The sequence below is a fragment of the Nycticebus coucang genome, chromosome 9 (assembly GCF_027406575.1).
Source record: "Nycticebus coucang isolate mNycCou1 chromosome 9, mNycCou1.pri, whole genome shotgun sequence".
Classification (NCBI taxonomy): Eukaryota; Metazoa; Chordata; class Mammalia; order Primates; family Lorisidae; genus Nycticebus; species Nycticebus coucang.
The window spans coordinates 92682374-92697830 of record NC_069788.1 but is presented as its reverse complement, the minus strand read 5'-3'; the positions used below and the strand labels follow the sequence as shown (position 1 = coordinate 92697830).

The 15457-nt window shown below is 36.2% G+C and overlaps 1 protein-coding gene across 1 annotated transcript in view; it reads right to left on the bottom strand.

The window, feature by feature from the left end:
* Positions 1-15457, bottom strand: part of CATSPERB (cation channel sperm associated auxiliary subunit beta) — a 157520-nt gene that overhangs the window by 107055 nt on the left and 35008 nt on the right. The window contains exons 6-9 of the mRNA XM_053603647.1: positions 12074-12223; positions 4488-4583; positions 4230-4348; positions 2780-2812 (exon numbers count right to left, since the gene is read on the bottom strand). Coding sequence (XP_053459622.1) covers positions 2780-2812; positions 4230-4348; positions 4488-4583; positions 12074-12223 — 398 coding nt within the window. The remainder of the gene's footprint in view (positions 1-2779; positions 2813-4229; positions 4349-4487; positions 4584-12073; positions 12224-15457) is intronic.

Below are 15457 nucleotides of genomic sequence, written 5' to 3'. Positions count from 1 at the left end.
ATAACTAGATTTTCTTTTGTTTTCTATAATATTCATTTCCTTTTATTGTAATTGCTGATAAATTAGAATTTATTTCTACTATCTAACTTTCTAGTTTATCTTTCATTCTTTTATCTTTATATCTGTTCTCCTTTTTTAAATAACAGATGAATATGAGGGTACAGATGATTAGGCAACATTGTTTGCTTTTGTTAGTTAGAGTCCAAGTTGTAGTTGCGTCCCTCACCTGGGAGGTGTGCCATATACCCTTACATTGTGCCTGTTAGAGGAGAATACCCTAATACCCCTCCCCCTTCCCTTCGCCCTCTCCTTCCTTCCCCCTCCCCACTACGTTGGATTTAATCATGTTTTTCTTTTGTGTGGGTGTATATTTGTTCTTCTGTTGGTTTCATATTAGAATTGAGTACACTACATATTTGTTTTCCTATTCCTATAATACTTTACTAAGAAGAATGTTCTTCAACTCCATCCAAGTTAATGCAAAAGATGTAAAGTCTCAATCTTTTTTAAGGCTGAATAGTATTGCAAGTACTGCAGGATGTACATATACCACAGTTTATTAATCCATTCATGTGTTGATGGGCACTTAGGTTGATCGCACATCTTGCCAATTGTGAACTGAACTGTGATAACATTCTAGTGCATATGTCCTTATGGTAAAATGATTTTTTTTCTTCTGGTTAGATACTTAGTAATGGCATTTGGGATCATGTTCTCCTTTCTTGCTGTTTGTGGAACTGAGAGTTTATTCTTTAATTTTCTTTCCTCTAGTGGTCTGGAAGCTTTAGGTTATATTCCTTTTTTCCCTTTTAAACCTTTTTTTGGTAATTATTTTTAAATTCTTAAAATACATGTTGAACAATACATTTTTTTAAAAAAATTCTGAATTGATTTCTCATGTTGATTCTCCTCCCAAACAAGTATCTTAAAACACCTCATTAGCCACTGAAAACCATAATCATTCCTCCTTGTCATATTGTAAATTTTGGTACTACCCCATTTTTTTTTTTTTTTTTTTTTTGTTGCAGTTTGGCCGGGGCTGGGTTTGAACCAGCCGGCATATGGGGCCGGCGCCCTACTCACTGAGCCACAGGCGCCGCCCTATATCCCATTTTTAAACTTAAAACATATAATGGTTATTTTTTACACCAATTCCTTTCTTTGGACAAATATTTACTAAGTATCTACCTTGTGTCAGACACTAGGATCCTGTTGTGAATAGCACAGATAAAGTCCCTGCTCTGTAGAGCTCAAAACTTACATTTTAGTTCATATTGCTTCTAAGAGTGAGAGCTCCCTTATGGCAGTCTCTGGGTGGTAAACTCTCCCAATGTCATTATCTGTGAAAATTTTCCTTTTTTACCCCTGATTCTGGAATGATATAGTTTAGCTGGGTATAAATCCTCTTTTGACAATTATTTCCCTCTGCTCTTTCTAATGTAAATCGATACTACCTATTTAGCTTTCCCACATCTCTGCTTTACGTTGCCTCTGATTAATATTTTAATATTAATAAATAAATAATAAATTAATTAATTAATTTTATAATAAATAAATAAATTTCTTAATTAAATATTTTTAAATTAATATAATTTAATTAATTATTATTTATTGATTTATTAATTAAATAATTATATTTTAACATATATTATTATATATAATAATATATTAAATATATTATATGTATTATATAATATATAAATATAAATATATTTATAAAGAAATATAATATATTCATATATATTATAAATATATTAATATATTTAATATTTATATATAAATATATATAATTATTCTATAATTATAAAATATAAATTATTATATTTTAATATACTTTAATTAATTATTATTTGTTAATTTATTAGTTAAATAATTTTTAAATTAATATAATTTAATTAATTAATATAATTTAAAACAATGAATTTATTAATAAATAAATTTATTAATTCTTTATCAAGAATTAATAACTAATTAATTTTATAATAAACCAATCAAATAAATAATAATTAATTAATTAATAACTATTAATTAATAAAATAATAAAATAAATATTAATAAAATAATCAGTATTTTCTATTTGCTCCCTGAGAAGTAAGTACTCTTTTCTGATAGACAGTGTGAATGTGGTTATATGTGCATGTGCACATATGTGCACACAGGCCTTGATGAGGAAAGAATGTGGAGTGAACACAGCAAAAAAGCGAGAAATACTCATAATTTCATTGGTGGTTTTCAAATCAAAGCATGCTTGTAAGTTGATGGGAATGATATAGTTGAATCACAACACCTAATTTTGCTATGGAGAGGGGAGATACCTGATGGAACAAAATCCTCTAAAAGGATAAAAACAGAGCTGTGGCTAGATTATATGGAATTTTGGTGCAAATTAGAAAAAGCACCACTTTCTCCAGGTAGGCACAGACCCACACCAGGATAGATAAATTGGACAGTAAAGCATTAGTCGATTCCAGCCTCTGTCTTCAGTAAAGTGCGCTTGTGCAGTATAGGACCTGAACAACCATAGCAAGCCTGGATAGAGAATATGAGAAGGAGTAAGGGGTACCCCCTGAAACAAGGAGGAGCATTTCTTCCTTTGAAACAAGGAGGAGCATTTCTTCCTAGATCATTGCTTAGAAATAATTCTTTAGTTCAAACTGTAAATAACATTAGAGCAATAGGAATATTCTGTTTTGTGACTTATTGCCTTGAATCTCATTTCTTAAGTCACCAAGTAAACATATATCTTCTAACCAACTCTGGGAAATTTAAAACTTCTTACCCTTTCAAAACCACAAAAGTCTGCCCTTGAAAGCTAGAAGAGAAAAAGAAAGTTTAATTTCTGCTTGCATATCAAAAAGGATAACAAAACATAGCATTTAAAGTATACCAAATGAAATGATGTTTTCTTCTGTGCCAGCAGTTAGGATGATTAACACTAACACTAAAATGCTCAGCCTCTGCTGTAGCTCACACAGTATCTTGGAGATTTCTCCTTCAGTCTTTGCTTAATTCCACCATTTTGTTCATCTATTTACACTTTCATGTAATTACAGAAGGGATTTGAGATTACAATCATGCCTTTTAATGATTTAAATGGAGGAGTTAAGAAATGTGCAGGAAGACACTAAGTCTCCCACCACTTGGATTTAGGAAGACACGCCCTTAACTTATTATTTTCTCTTTTGCTGCTCTGTTTCTTCTGATCAGCCCTCTGCAGGCCAGGGATCAGGACTTAAGAAGTACAGTCTATGTCTGTTTATCTGTACTTTAAATTTAAGCCACTGCAGCCCTCCTGGCTTCTTCAACTCTCTGTTTTAGCAATAATATGATAAACACATAAAAGACCAGACCTATTAGTTATCTGAGCAACATATGGTACTTTCTCAGAGAGAGTAAGGAAGAAGGGAAAACTGTGAGTATTAATATACCCAAAAGACAGGTAATAATTACCATGTATAAGAAATCTCTACTTCTTAACCAATACAAGTGCCACTTCTTTACTTTCCCTGAGAGATATTTAGTAATATGTTTAATAATTTCATGGTATGTACATTACATATCCTCACTTAAACATATATTTCCTTTCTCTCAATCACAAATGTTATGTTTAATTTATGTTACTTTTAAATACTATATTTAGCTTTATAAATTACCTGAAAGTATTTTGGGATCATAGATAGCTGTAAATATATTTATCAATCAATAGATAGATAAATCTTTTCTACATATGTGTATTTAAAATTCATTATACATTTTTAAAGCAATAAAACTAGCATTATTTCCAAATTATGTATTTAATACTATTAGCTAAGGAATAATTTGCTGTATTATGCTTTTACATTTTTGTTTTTTTTTTTGAGACAGAGTCTCATGTCACCCTTGGTAGAGTGCTGTGGTGTCACAGCTCACAGCAACATCAAACTCTTGGGCTTAAGCAATTCTCTTGCCTCAGCCTCCCAAGTAGCTGGGACTACAGGTACCTGCCACAACACCTAGCTATTTTTTTGTTGCAGTTGTCATTGCTGTTTATCAGGCCCGGGCAGTGTTCGAACCCACCTGCCTTGGTGTAAGTGGCTTGCACCCTACCCACTGTAAGGGTGCCGAGCCTGCTTTTACATTTTTAAAAGGAAAGAGCATTTCAGTTCTAAGATGTATCACACATAACTCAGATATCAAATATTTCTTTTTCTGTCATGGAAAATACTTAAGTTCCAAAGCAATTTACATACCGTTAAGGGTTGGGCTGATGGATAACGAAGATCTTCAGTTACAAAAAGACCCAAAGATGTGAGGATAACTAAAAAATGATTTGTTAAAACGATATCCACCAGTGAAAGGTATGAATATTCTAAAGGGAAAAATCATACCATTGGTTAAAAAGTAAGATAAAAGTGAGCTCTTTAGCAAAGCAAAGACATTTTATAAATATAGATGAAGTGTTGATATAAGTGAAATGCTGAAGATGAAGGCACTATTAGAAGAGTTACCTTCTTGAAGGTGATTATAGATAATATCTGTCATGTTATACCATGTAGTATCAATGTAATTCCAAAATCCAGAAAAGGTTAGGCCTATGTAAACACCTATTGTGAAAGAAAAGGAAAATTAAGGCTAGATAACTTTACAAAAGGTAGTTACTTAATTCTATTGTGTTAAATTTTCCCAACCAAGAGCCTGAATCTGTTCTCTCTTCCAATTCATTCTCCTCTCCCACTCCACCTTCCCTCCCCTAGGTTTGATTCTCATTTCCCTAAGCATTGGAAAGATGAAGTAACTTTAGGTTACACCACAGAATTTTCGCTAACCACCTGATTGATTCCTAGAATAATTCCCTCTGGTAATGATATGCCCTTAAAATAAAATCCTATTAAATGTCTTGGTTTATCCTATTATTTTCCAAGGTGTACTGTATTTTGTTTTATATTGAAGGAAATAAGATACGCCATCCCCAAATATGCCATTTTGGCTTAAGGATTAATTTGAGCTAAAGGCAATTGAGAATCAACAGATCCAGGCTCCAGCCTCCCTTTATGTGCCCAAAAGCAGGGCATAAATTTCCCCTTGTACCAGGAAAAGAAGAGCACTTTTGTCACTGGAGATGGGAAGTAGACACCAAGACAAGTTTGCATAAACATAGCTTACTTCCGTTAGTTCCTTCCTTACCCTTACCTTCCATTAGTTCCCCTCTATATTTCCTAGTCACAACTTCCTTGCAACTTATTGCTCCTTGAAGCTTAAGCCCCTTTTCTTTGTTAAAATGGTATTTAAATTGTTCCTGATTTTAACACTTAAGTTTCATTTCTTTTCAGTGAATTGCCATGCGCATAAATATTAACAAAAATTGTGTGCCTTTTCTGAAGTTTTGTCAACAGATTTAACTAGCAGGGTTGGGAATCTAAAGACACTGAACAATCTAATGCATATACTCTGTTTCCTAAAGAAGAAAAGTAGGGCCAGTAATACTATGAAGTGTGTGTTGTAATTTCCAGATCTCTTCTGAGTAGGGAAAGACATAGAAGGAAGTTTTGTTAACATCTATTTTTTTCTAGGAAAAGGAAAACTAAAGATCAACTTTGCCTTTCTAAGCATTAAGTCCAGTTTTACATTTAATAGTGGGATAGCCTAAGTGGGAATTATTTTTATTTTTTTTGTAGAGACAGAGTCTCACTGTACCGCCCTCGGTAGAGAGCCGTGGCGTCACACAGCTCACAGCAACCTCCAACTCCTGGGCTTACGTGATTCTCTTGCCTCAGCCTCCCGACTAGCTGGGACTACAGGCGCCCGCCACAACGCCCGGCTACTAAGTGGGAATTATTATAGGTGTCCAGCATAATAACATATGAGCAGACTCCTGAAAATTTTAGGGATATTTAATGGAGAAATTAGAAACAAAATAAACACTTGGTATCATTTAATATTTTTAGACAAATTAAATTATAGGCCACTCTGTATGACAAACTGTCCACAATTGTCTCCTAGGGTTATAGAAACTGATGTAGAAATTATGAAGAGTTTGGCTTTTATTCTTTTTTTTTCTAATTTTTTAAATTAAATCATAGCTGCATACATTAATGTGTTTATGTGATATTACTGGAATGTCTGAAGCAGGGAAATAATGGAATCTGGTTTGTACTCAAGAAAATCACTTTGGTGGTCGTACGGAGGGTGGGTTGTATTGGGGCATGAATAAAAACAGGGAGACCACGTAAGAGGCTATGAATTAATCTAATAGAAAAACTAATATTAACTTGTCACAAGATTTTAGCACAGGAGAAAAGTGGTCACATTGGGGATAGACCATGGAGATAGCACCATTCTGGAATATTATGTGACAGAGAGAGAGAATGGTCTAGAATGTAGCCCAGATTTCAGTTTTGACTAATTTGATACTAATTGGGACAGGAAATACAGGAAAGGAACAGAGTTTAGGGGAAGATGAATCAAGAGTTCTAGATTAAACCTATTATATTTAAGATACTCATTAGACATCAAAAGGAAAAACAGACTTTTGAACAAAGTAGTGGTTTGGTCTTAAAGGAATAGTCAGCACCAAAAATATAGATTTGGGAATCAACAACCAGAAGATATGTAGCATTACTACCATCAGATTGAATCAAGTCTTCCGGAGAGAGAATTTGGATTCTTAAGGAATGAGAGACAAGAACAAAGCCCTAGGTTCATCTACCTTTAGGAGTCACACCAAAAAGGAACTCCCCTAAAAAACTAAGGAGTGAGGCCAGGTGTGGTGGCTCATGCCTATAATCCCAGCACTTTGGGAGGCTAAGGTAGGATTACTTGAGGCCAGAAGTTTGAGATCTGTGTAACACATCATGACCTTGTCTGTACAAAAAATTAAAAAATTGGTCAGGCGTGGTGGTGGTGTCCACCTATAGTTCTGGCTATTAAGGAGCCCAGGAGTTTGAGGCTGCAGTGAGCTGTGATCAAAAGAAGGGAAGGAAGGAAAGAAATCAAGAAGGGAGGGAGGGAGGAAGGAAAATCCAGCAATGAGTAACCAATCAGAAAAGAAGATAAAAATACTCAAAGGTCAAAAAAGTAAAGAGTGTTTTGAGGAGAGACCAGTCAACTGTGTGAAATGTCACTGGGAGCATAGAGGACTGGCTCCTGAAATTGGCAATATGGAGATTGCGGTGGTCTTGAGAGAAATTGTTTTAGTAGAGTGCTGGAAACAAAAGTCTCATTTATAGTGGAAGGAAGATAAAATGACAGGTGAAAAAGGAGCACCATCTACAATGAATTCTTTCTATAAATTTTGCTTTGAAGGAGAACAGAGAAATGGGAGATGGGAATAAAGTGAGATAAAAGAAGGTTTTGTTTAAGATGGGGGATCCTAGGGGTATGTTTGTATGCTCATGGATATAATCCAGCAAGAAAAAAAGCATGATGCAAAAAAGCATGAATGCAATGTTGGAGTAGGAAGAGGTATGATAAGTTTATTAATCATTCAGAGAAATAATTAGTAGTGTAGGGAGTTTGTTGATAACTGGGAAAATAAATGTACTAGGGAAGAGTAATAAGAGAGAAAGGTGAAAATTATAGGAAAGATGCAGGAGCAAGGTTCCTCATATGCAATCCAGAACATAAGGGCTGAGGGTGACCTTTAAACGCAGCAGAGACATTTTCTTATAGTGCACAGGCAAAAAGGCAAAGCATAACAGATATGCAGGTACATCAGTAGAATTCCTCGTAGTCAATCTTCATTTTCACTGTGAAGTATTAGACAAAGGCACAAATGAGAATGATAGGGGAAAGAATGCAATGTTGGAGTAGGAAGAGGTATGATAAGTTTATTAATCATTCAGAGAAATAATTAGTAGTGTAGGGAGTTTGTTGATAACAGTGGGAAAATAAATGTACTAGGGAAGAGTAATAAGAGTAATCTTGAGATCTGTGATCATGAATTTAGAATGAGAATAGTCAGTGGAATTTTAAAGTGACACTAGTATGTAATTGTTTTCCTTGCAATATTCTGTTCTTCTAGTATAAGACAGAGATGGTTTTAACTATACTGGGGGTTGGGTAGGCAAGGAAGAAAGAGAAGGGCAAGGAAGTTATAGAAGTATTGAAAAAGGAAGAACTATGAACAATTAATGCAAGAAAAGAAGAAAATTAGGATGTTGGGTGAAAAAAATGATAGGGACAGTACATCAAAGTTTCAGTGAGATCAAAGAAATGTTGGAATGTGAGTACTAGAATATATTGAAGAGGGTGAGATGCTATGGTGGAGATTTTGGAGATGATGATATTATTAGTGATGATGAGGTAATGAATATGACCACAGGAATAAGATGGGGGAAAGGTCATGGAAGGAAAGGAGGCCTTAAAATTGGGTATTGCATGGATCATCCGTATGGATGGTGAAGTTTTGTCCCTAAAAATAGGGACATAAAATCAAGGTGGAGAGCAAGGCAGGGACCCAGGGCTAAACTTATCAATGAATGAGTATGGGTGATGAGGAGGTTACCATAAACTGGCAATGAAGTTGACTTAGTGGGAGGCAAAGTCTGAGTTCAAAAGAGCGAGAGTTTCAAATGAAAGGACGGGATTAATTATTCAGTGGTAGCACTAAGGACCAATCTTTCCTGTAGGCTTTGAGACATATGTATGACATGTAAGAGCACCAAGGGGAAAGAATGTTATCTGGGGATGACTAGGCTACTCTTTATGGCAAGAACGTTAAGGAATCATTCAGAGAAATAATTAGTGGTATAGGGAGCTTGTTGATGACAGACTACAGATTCTAATGCAGTGGTCTCAACCTTCCTAGTGCCTCCTAATGCTGCAACCCTATAATATAGTTCCTCACGTTGTGGTGACCCCCAACCATAAAACTATTTTTGTTGCTACTTCATAACTATAATTTTGCTACTGTTATGAATCATAATGTAAATCATAATGTAAATATCTGATATGCAGGATGTATCTGATATGTTACAAAGGGGTAGCGACCCACAGATTTTGAATTGCTGTGAAGGATGAGGGTGGACAGAGAGGAATGGAAGTTGGATCAAATTAAAAGAAGTTCAGAATAGTCTGCGGGAGAGAGTAACCACACACAATTTGGGAGGCTCAGGTTTCTAGTGGTGACTGGTAGGAGGTCTGATAGGATATCTTTTGGGGTTTTTTTTTCCAGTTTTTGGCCAGGGCTAGGTTTGAACCTGCCACCTCTGGCATATGGGGCCGACGCCATACTCCTTTGAGCCACAGGCACCACCCTGATAGGATATCTTAAAGGTATCTCAGAGGAAGAAGGTGGGTGATAAATCCAAACTGGGGTGCATGGGGCTCCTGGATAACTGTTCCCACTATTAACTCCAAGTGGTATAAAAGCTGGGTGGAGAGGTGGGAGGAGAACAAAGCCTCACAGAGGAACTGCTAGTTTGGTCAGTGGAAGCTTGATACTATGCAAACTTCTTTTTTGCTTCAGTATGGCAGTGGTCATTTGGGGAAAAGGTGGTTTCATCTACAAAACTGGTTGCCGTAGTGGTTTCTTTTCTTGAGATGTAGAGGCGGTCTGGTGCATGTGATCCTAAGGAGTTAAGGCTGCCCCTTCTCTCCTGTGACTTTTAGTTGTATGACAGTATCAAGCATGAGGAATTGAGAGGGGCTTCTCTCCTATAGCTCACAGAAGTAAGGCTGGTATTGGTTTGGACAGAGAGAAGGAGGAGAAAGTCCTAGATTGGTCGTCCTACCTGTGGAACAAAGTAAAAAAAGGAAACTGTTTCCACCTGGGTTAACATAATGTAGTATTAGGACAGCAGACACAATTTATAACTAAATTCATCAGAAGCAAACTGTAAGCCATTTGGAAGTCAAAGAAATTTGGGGCAAGGCTATTTGTACATTTCTATACCAGTGCGTACTGTTTTAACTTATTACTTTATAAGAAATCATGGTGGGGCAAGTTTTTGTTCTTTTTTTTCCTCTAAAATTATGTTTGCTATTTATGGTTTCTCACTCTTCCATATAAATTTTGGGATTGCCTTATCATTTCCACACTTAAAAAAAGAAAACCTCATTAAGACTAAAATGCTGCTATAATTTTTCTTGGAATTTATTGAACTGATAAATTTGGAGAGAATTAAAATTTTTACAGTACAAGAAGTTTATTTTTATAAACATGAAAACTGTTATTATTTTGGTTTTTTAATGGCCTTCACTAGAATTTTATAATTTCTACGCACAGGCCTTGTAACTCCTTATACAAATTATTCCTAGGTACCTTTGGGATTTATTACTTTATGAGTAGGATTTTAAAAATTATAATCTTGAACTAGTTTTTGGTAGGGTGGTTTATTTACTTATTTTTGTTTGTTTTGCAGTTTTTTTTCTTCTTGGCTGGGGCTGGGTTTGAACTCGCCACCTCCAGTATATGGAGCCGGCATCCTACTTCTTTGAGTCATAGGTGCCGCCCAGTAGGGTGGTTTTTATATATTATTATTATATCCCACAATTTTGTAGTACTTCCATGTTTGTTCTGATAGTTTTTCTGTAAGTCTTTTGGATTTTCAGAGACATACGTATTATCTCTGAGTAATAGATTTTTCTCATTTATTTATTTTTGCTTGTGCATTTTATTGTATTTTATCATTGTTACTTGGGCACAAATGTTTAGGTTACATTGTTTTCAATTCTAAAGTAAAGTTCAAATTGTAGTTAAGCCCTTCACCCAGAGGGCATGGTGAACACCCTCATATTGTGCACATTCTTTCTCATTCTTTAATATTTTTAGTTATTTTTTCCTTCTTTATATTCATTGGATTTGAAGACCAGGAGGTTATCAATTAGCTAGGAAAAACAATTAGCTAGAATAATACTATTAGTAGTAGGAATGTATAGTGATGCTATGATAGTGCAGTATAATAAAAAACATATATTTAGTCTTTGTCCCTTCCTGACACAGAGTTTGTAAAGCCCTAGTAATTCCCTACGTGAAAATGCTTAGAACATCTTTTTGTTCTAGCATTTGGTCTTTGACTTCTGTCCTAATACAGAGATCCTAAATCTCTTATAATTTCCCAGTGTTCTGAATAGTCTTTTCTTCTAATGAAGTAAATCTTAATGGGCTTCAGGATAGCATTAAAATGGGGGCTGGTCACTAGATAAAGCAAGTCATGATTAGAAGCTTAGAACTTTCAGTCCCATGTCCCATCTTCCAGGAAGGAGAGAGGACCTAGAGATTGAGTAAATAAACCTCCATAAAATCCCAAAAGTACAGGCTTTGAAGAACTTTCAGGTTGGTAAAGTAAACACAATCATGTGCCAGGAGCATGGCATATTGCAACTCAATGGGAACATATGCCCACGTGTTTAGAACCCCTCCGGACCTTACCCTGTGAATCTTATCTGGCTATTTGTCCTTTGTAATGTCCTGTATAATAAGCTGGTAAATGCAAGTAAATGTTTCCCTGAGTTCTATCCTAGCAAATTACCAACCCAAGGAGGGGGTTGTGGGAATCCCTGATTTATGGCTAGTTGATCTGAATTGAGGGACAGTCTTGTGAGACCGAGTCTTTAATTTTTGTGTGTGAAGTGGGATGTACTAACTCCAGGTAGGTTGTTTGGAATTAAAGTATAGAATACTTGGTATCCACAGAGAACTGGAGAATTACTAGGTGTGGAATCCATACATTTGGTGTCAGAAGTGTTGTGAATGAGAATGTAGAGAAAAACATGTGGGCATCTGTTCCCATCAAGTTGCGAGATGACAATAGATATTATAGGAGTAATGGAAAATGCATACATAATAAATAAAACAAGGTGATGCCCCTTCAGAAAATAAAATCTACTATTTCAGAAAATAAATCTACCTATAGAAGGAATAGCAGATGAATTAGAAACACAGTGAATAATCTCTGGAGTAGTAACATGTTAATGGAGGACAGAGAAATTAGGAGGGGCACTGAAGTCACTATTAAGATGGCAAAAGTCACAGCAAAAAATATACTTACTATATCAGACTATGTCTATGCATTTACCTTATACTGTCAGTTAAACATCATTATTACTCAATACAAAATGCCACTTCCAACATTTAATAAAGCTGCAAACTTACCTTCAAATGTTGTATTCAAAACGAAGCCTAATAGTGCTACATCATTGGCACAGGGGCATTTTGTCACTTTGAGATCCACAGTATGTGGATATAATTGACTGACATCTCTGTTTGGAATCACAGTCCCAAGAGGCCACTGAAGAATAGGTTCTGCGGAAATTGAATTTAAGTGTTTAAGTTGTGGCAGCACTCTTGCAAATGGAGCATTGTTACTTTCCTTTAAAGGCTTTTAAAGAACTGTGTAAGGAAACCATTCTGTAGTTCAAAAAAGGGTGCTATGACCTTACTCTTCATTGGTTAAAATAGATTGGTTCTTATTTTCAAGGGTTGAAGGAATAAAGCCTAATTTCCCTTGATGGGGGCCACAAGGCACATTGCAAAAGAGCATATAGGATGGGAGATACTTGCTTTGGTCATATATGGAAAATGTCATATATAGAAAATGCCCCAGGATCTATCATTAGACATGCAATTTCTGGATCACAGAATGGGCACATTTACAATTTAGAGCATCAAGAGCCCACATATGTACTTTGTGTTCTCCTCCCCAATGTCATCAAAATAGCAGTGGATTTATAAAAAGAGAATAAATCAAGAGTAGCAGTGGAGAACAGGAAAAGTTATCATTAGTAGCTAAGAGACTTAGAGGAATTTCTGGAAGATAGAAATTGGAAATGAGACTAATAGAAAATCCAATCAGAGGTGAGGCATATCCAACCTAGCACAGGCAGAAGAGCAGCACAAATGGCAAACAAAGTCTTTTACATGGCAAATCAGGCTTTCCAGGATCTTATATACTTTTCATTCCTCAGCTTGAATTTTGCCAGACGTGCCTTCCCATTCTAGGATGTACCTCCAGGGCCTCTGAATATCTTTTTACTCCCAGCTTATTTTTTTTTTTTATTCTTCTATTTGGATGTCACCCCCTCTGGGAAGCATTTATGAAATGTTAGAATGAGTGAGGTCTTCCCCCCAGGTGCTCCAATACTCTGCACTTGTAACTAGAAGACTAAAACTACACTCTTCCTGGGGTAGATATAGTCCTTTTGAAAGAATTTAACCAGACAAATGTTCGCAAATTTTAAAACATGAAATACTGTTGGTGAATATTGCATGGATTAGAGCTAGAGTCAAATTTTCATGCATAAAATGGGGGAGGATTTTTTTCTCCTGAAAAAAGTGAAAAAAGATAGTACAAAAGTGAGGGCAATTTGAAAGAATACACCATCTGAATTTCAAAAATAAAAGACTTTTAAGAACAGATATTTAATAATCTGTTATTTAGCTATTTACATTCTACAATGTATCTTATCTGTCTCCCTAAACTTTCAATAAAATCTTCTACAGGCTAGGCACAGTGGCTCATGCCTGTAAGCCTAGCACTCTGGGAGACCAAGGCAGGTAGATTGCCTGAATTCACAGGTTCAAGATGAGCCTGAGCCAAAGCAAGACATTGTCTCTAAAAAATAGCCATGCATTGTGGTAGGAGCTTGTAGTCCTAGCTACTTGGGAGGCTGATGCAAAGTTTGAGGTTGCTGTGAGCTATGACACCATGGCACTCTACCCAGGGCGACCAAAAAAAAAAAAAAAATCTTCTTCAAATGCAGACTTTATGTAATTTTTTTCACTTTGTGTAAAGCAAGAAAAGGAGTTAAATTTACATCTGGGTTGACATAATGTGGTGCAGGGACACCCAAAAGGGAAAGAGACATGATTTATAACTAAACTAATTCCTAAGTCACTCAGGAATGCAAAGAAATTTGGAGCACAGCAGCTGACTCTTCAGGGTGTAGTACATGTTTGCAGGCACTCACACCCAGATCCTAAAGAACAGTGAAATTTTAGCTTGCGTCTGGGACATGATTACACTGAATTGACAATGTCCCTTTACTTCTGTATAAGCCCCTCAAAGCCAGAGACTATGTTTTTACCTGTTTTAATAACAGGGGAGTGATTAAGTCTTGACTGCTAATGAGAAGCTAAAAAGGACACAGAAAAGTGACCAATATGAAAGTCACTGACTTCACTGTGACTGTGAAGAAAGGTAGCTTGAGTGGAGAGGAAGAGACATAAACTGATGAGTGGTCTGGGATGAGGATTGGGTGGTAAAGATACATGGACAAAGTTTTCAAGCATCTCTTTTGAGTATAACAGTGAATAAAGATTTTTTTGCGGGCGGCGCCTGTGGCTCAGTCGGTAAGGCGCCGGCCCCATATACCGAGGGTGGCGGGTTCAAACCCGGCCCCGGCCAAACTGCAACCAAAAAATAGCCGGGCGTTGTGGCGGGCGCCTGTAGTCCCAGCTGCTCCGGAGGCTGAGGCAAGAGAATCGCTTAAGCCCAGGAGTTGGAGATTGCTGTGAGCTGCGTGAGGCCACGGCACTCTACCGAGGGCCATAAAGTGGGACTCTGTCTCTACAAAAAAAAAAAAAAAAAAAAAAAGATTTTTTTGTAGCCTTAATCCTGGATTCCCACATCCCAATGCTTGCTCCTCATCTACAGCTTTTCAGTGAATGATATTATCCTCTCCTTGTCTTGCTACTGCTGTTTTCCTCCCTCCCCAACCCCTGCTCCCCATCCACCAGGAAGCCATAGCAGCTCCACTTCCAAAATGTATTCTGAAGTTTCTACCTCTTACCATCTCTTCTGCTAATACTACAGTCCAAATCCTCCAGGTCATCTCCTGAGTGGACACTGCAGTAGCTGTTACTAATCTCCTTCGTGCAAACCTTCCTTAAGAGTCAATTCTCTATGCCAGGAAGGCTATGTTAACCAGTGTGATGAAAGTGTGTCAAACAGTCTGTGAAGCTAGTGAATGATGCCCCATGATCATATCAATGTACACAGCTATGATTTAATAAAAAAAAAAAAAAAGAGTCAATTCTCTAAACTGCAGCCAAAGTGACTTTTTTATAGAGGATAAGTCATAATTTATTCCTCTTCTGTTTAAAATATCCTAATGGCTTTAAATTATAATGACAATAAATTATAATGACAATCACTTTTTACCGGGATCCCTGTCAGCCTATCCTAACTCATTATGCACCACTTTGTCATTGACTATGCTCCAGGAACACTGGTCTCCTTTCAGTTTCTCAAACAGATCAGTCTCATTTCTGCATCTGGAACTTTCAAAGATGCACTGATTTGTGAAGCTCTTTGCTGCCATTGTACTTCTGTGCTTTCTAAACAAATATAATTTAAAGTTTTAATGCAGTATCTAACATTCTGGAAATATTTCAATATGTAAATGATTTAGATGTCAAATTTCCTGAAAAATTGAAATAGTAATGTTATATTGTTGTTTTAGTACTTAGAAGTAGCATAGGGTGTCAAAAATCAAGTTCCACAGCCAGGATGGCAATTTGTATTGCATAATTGGCTGA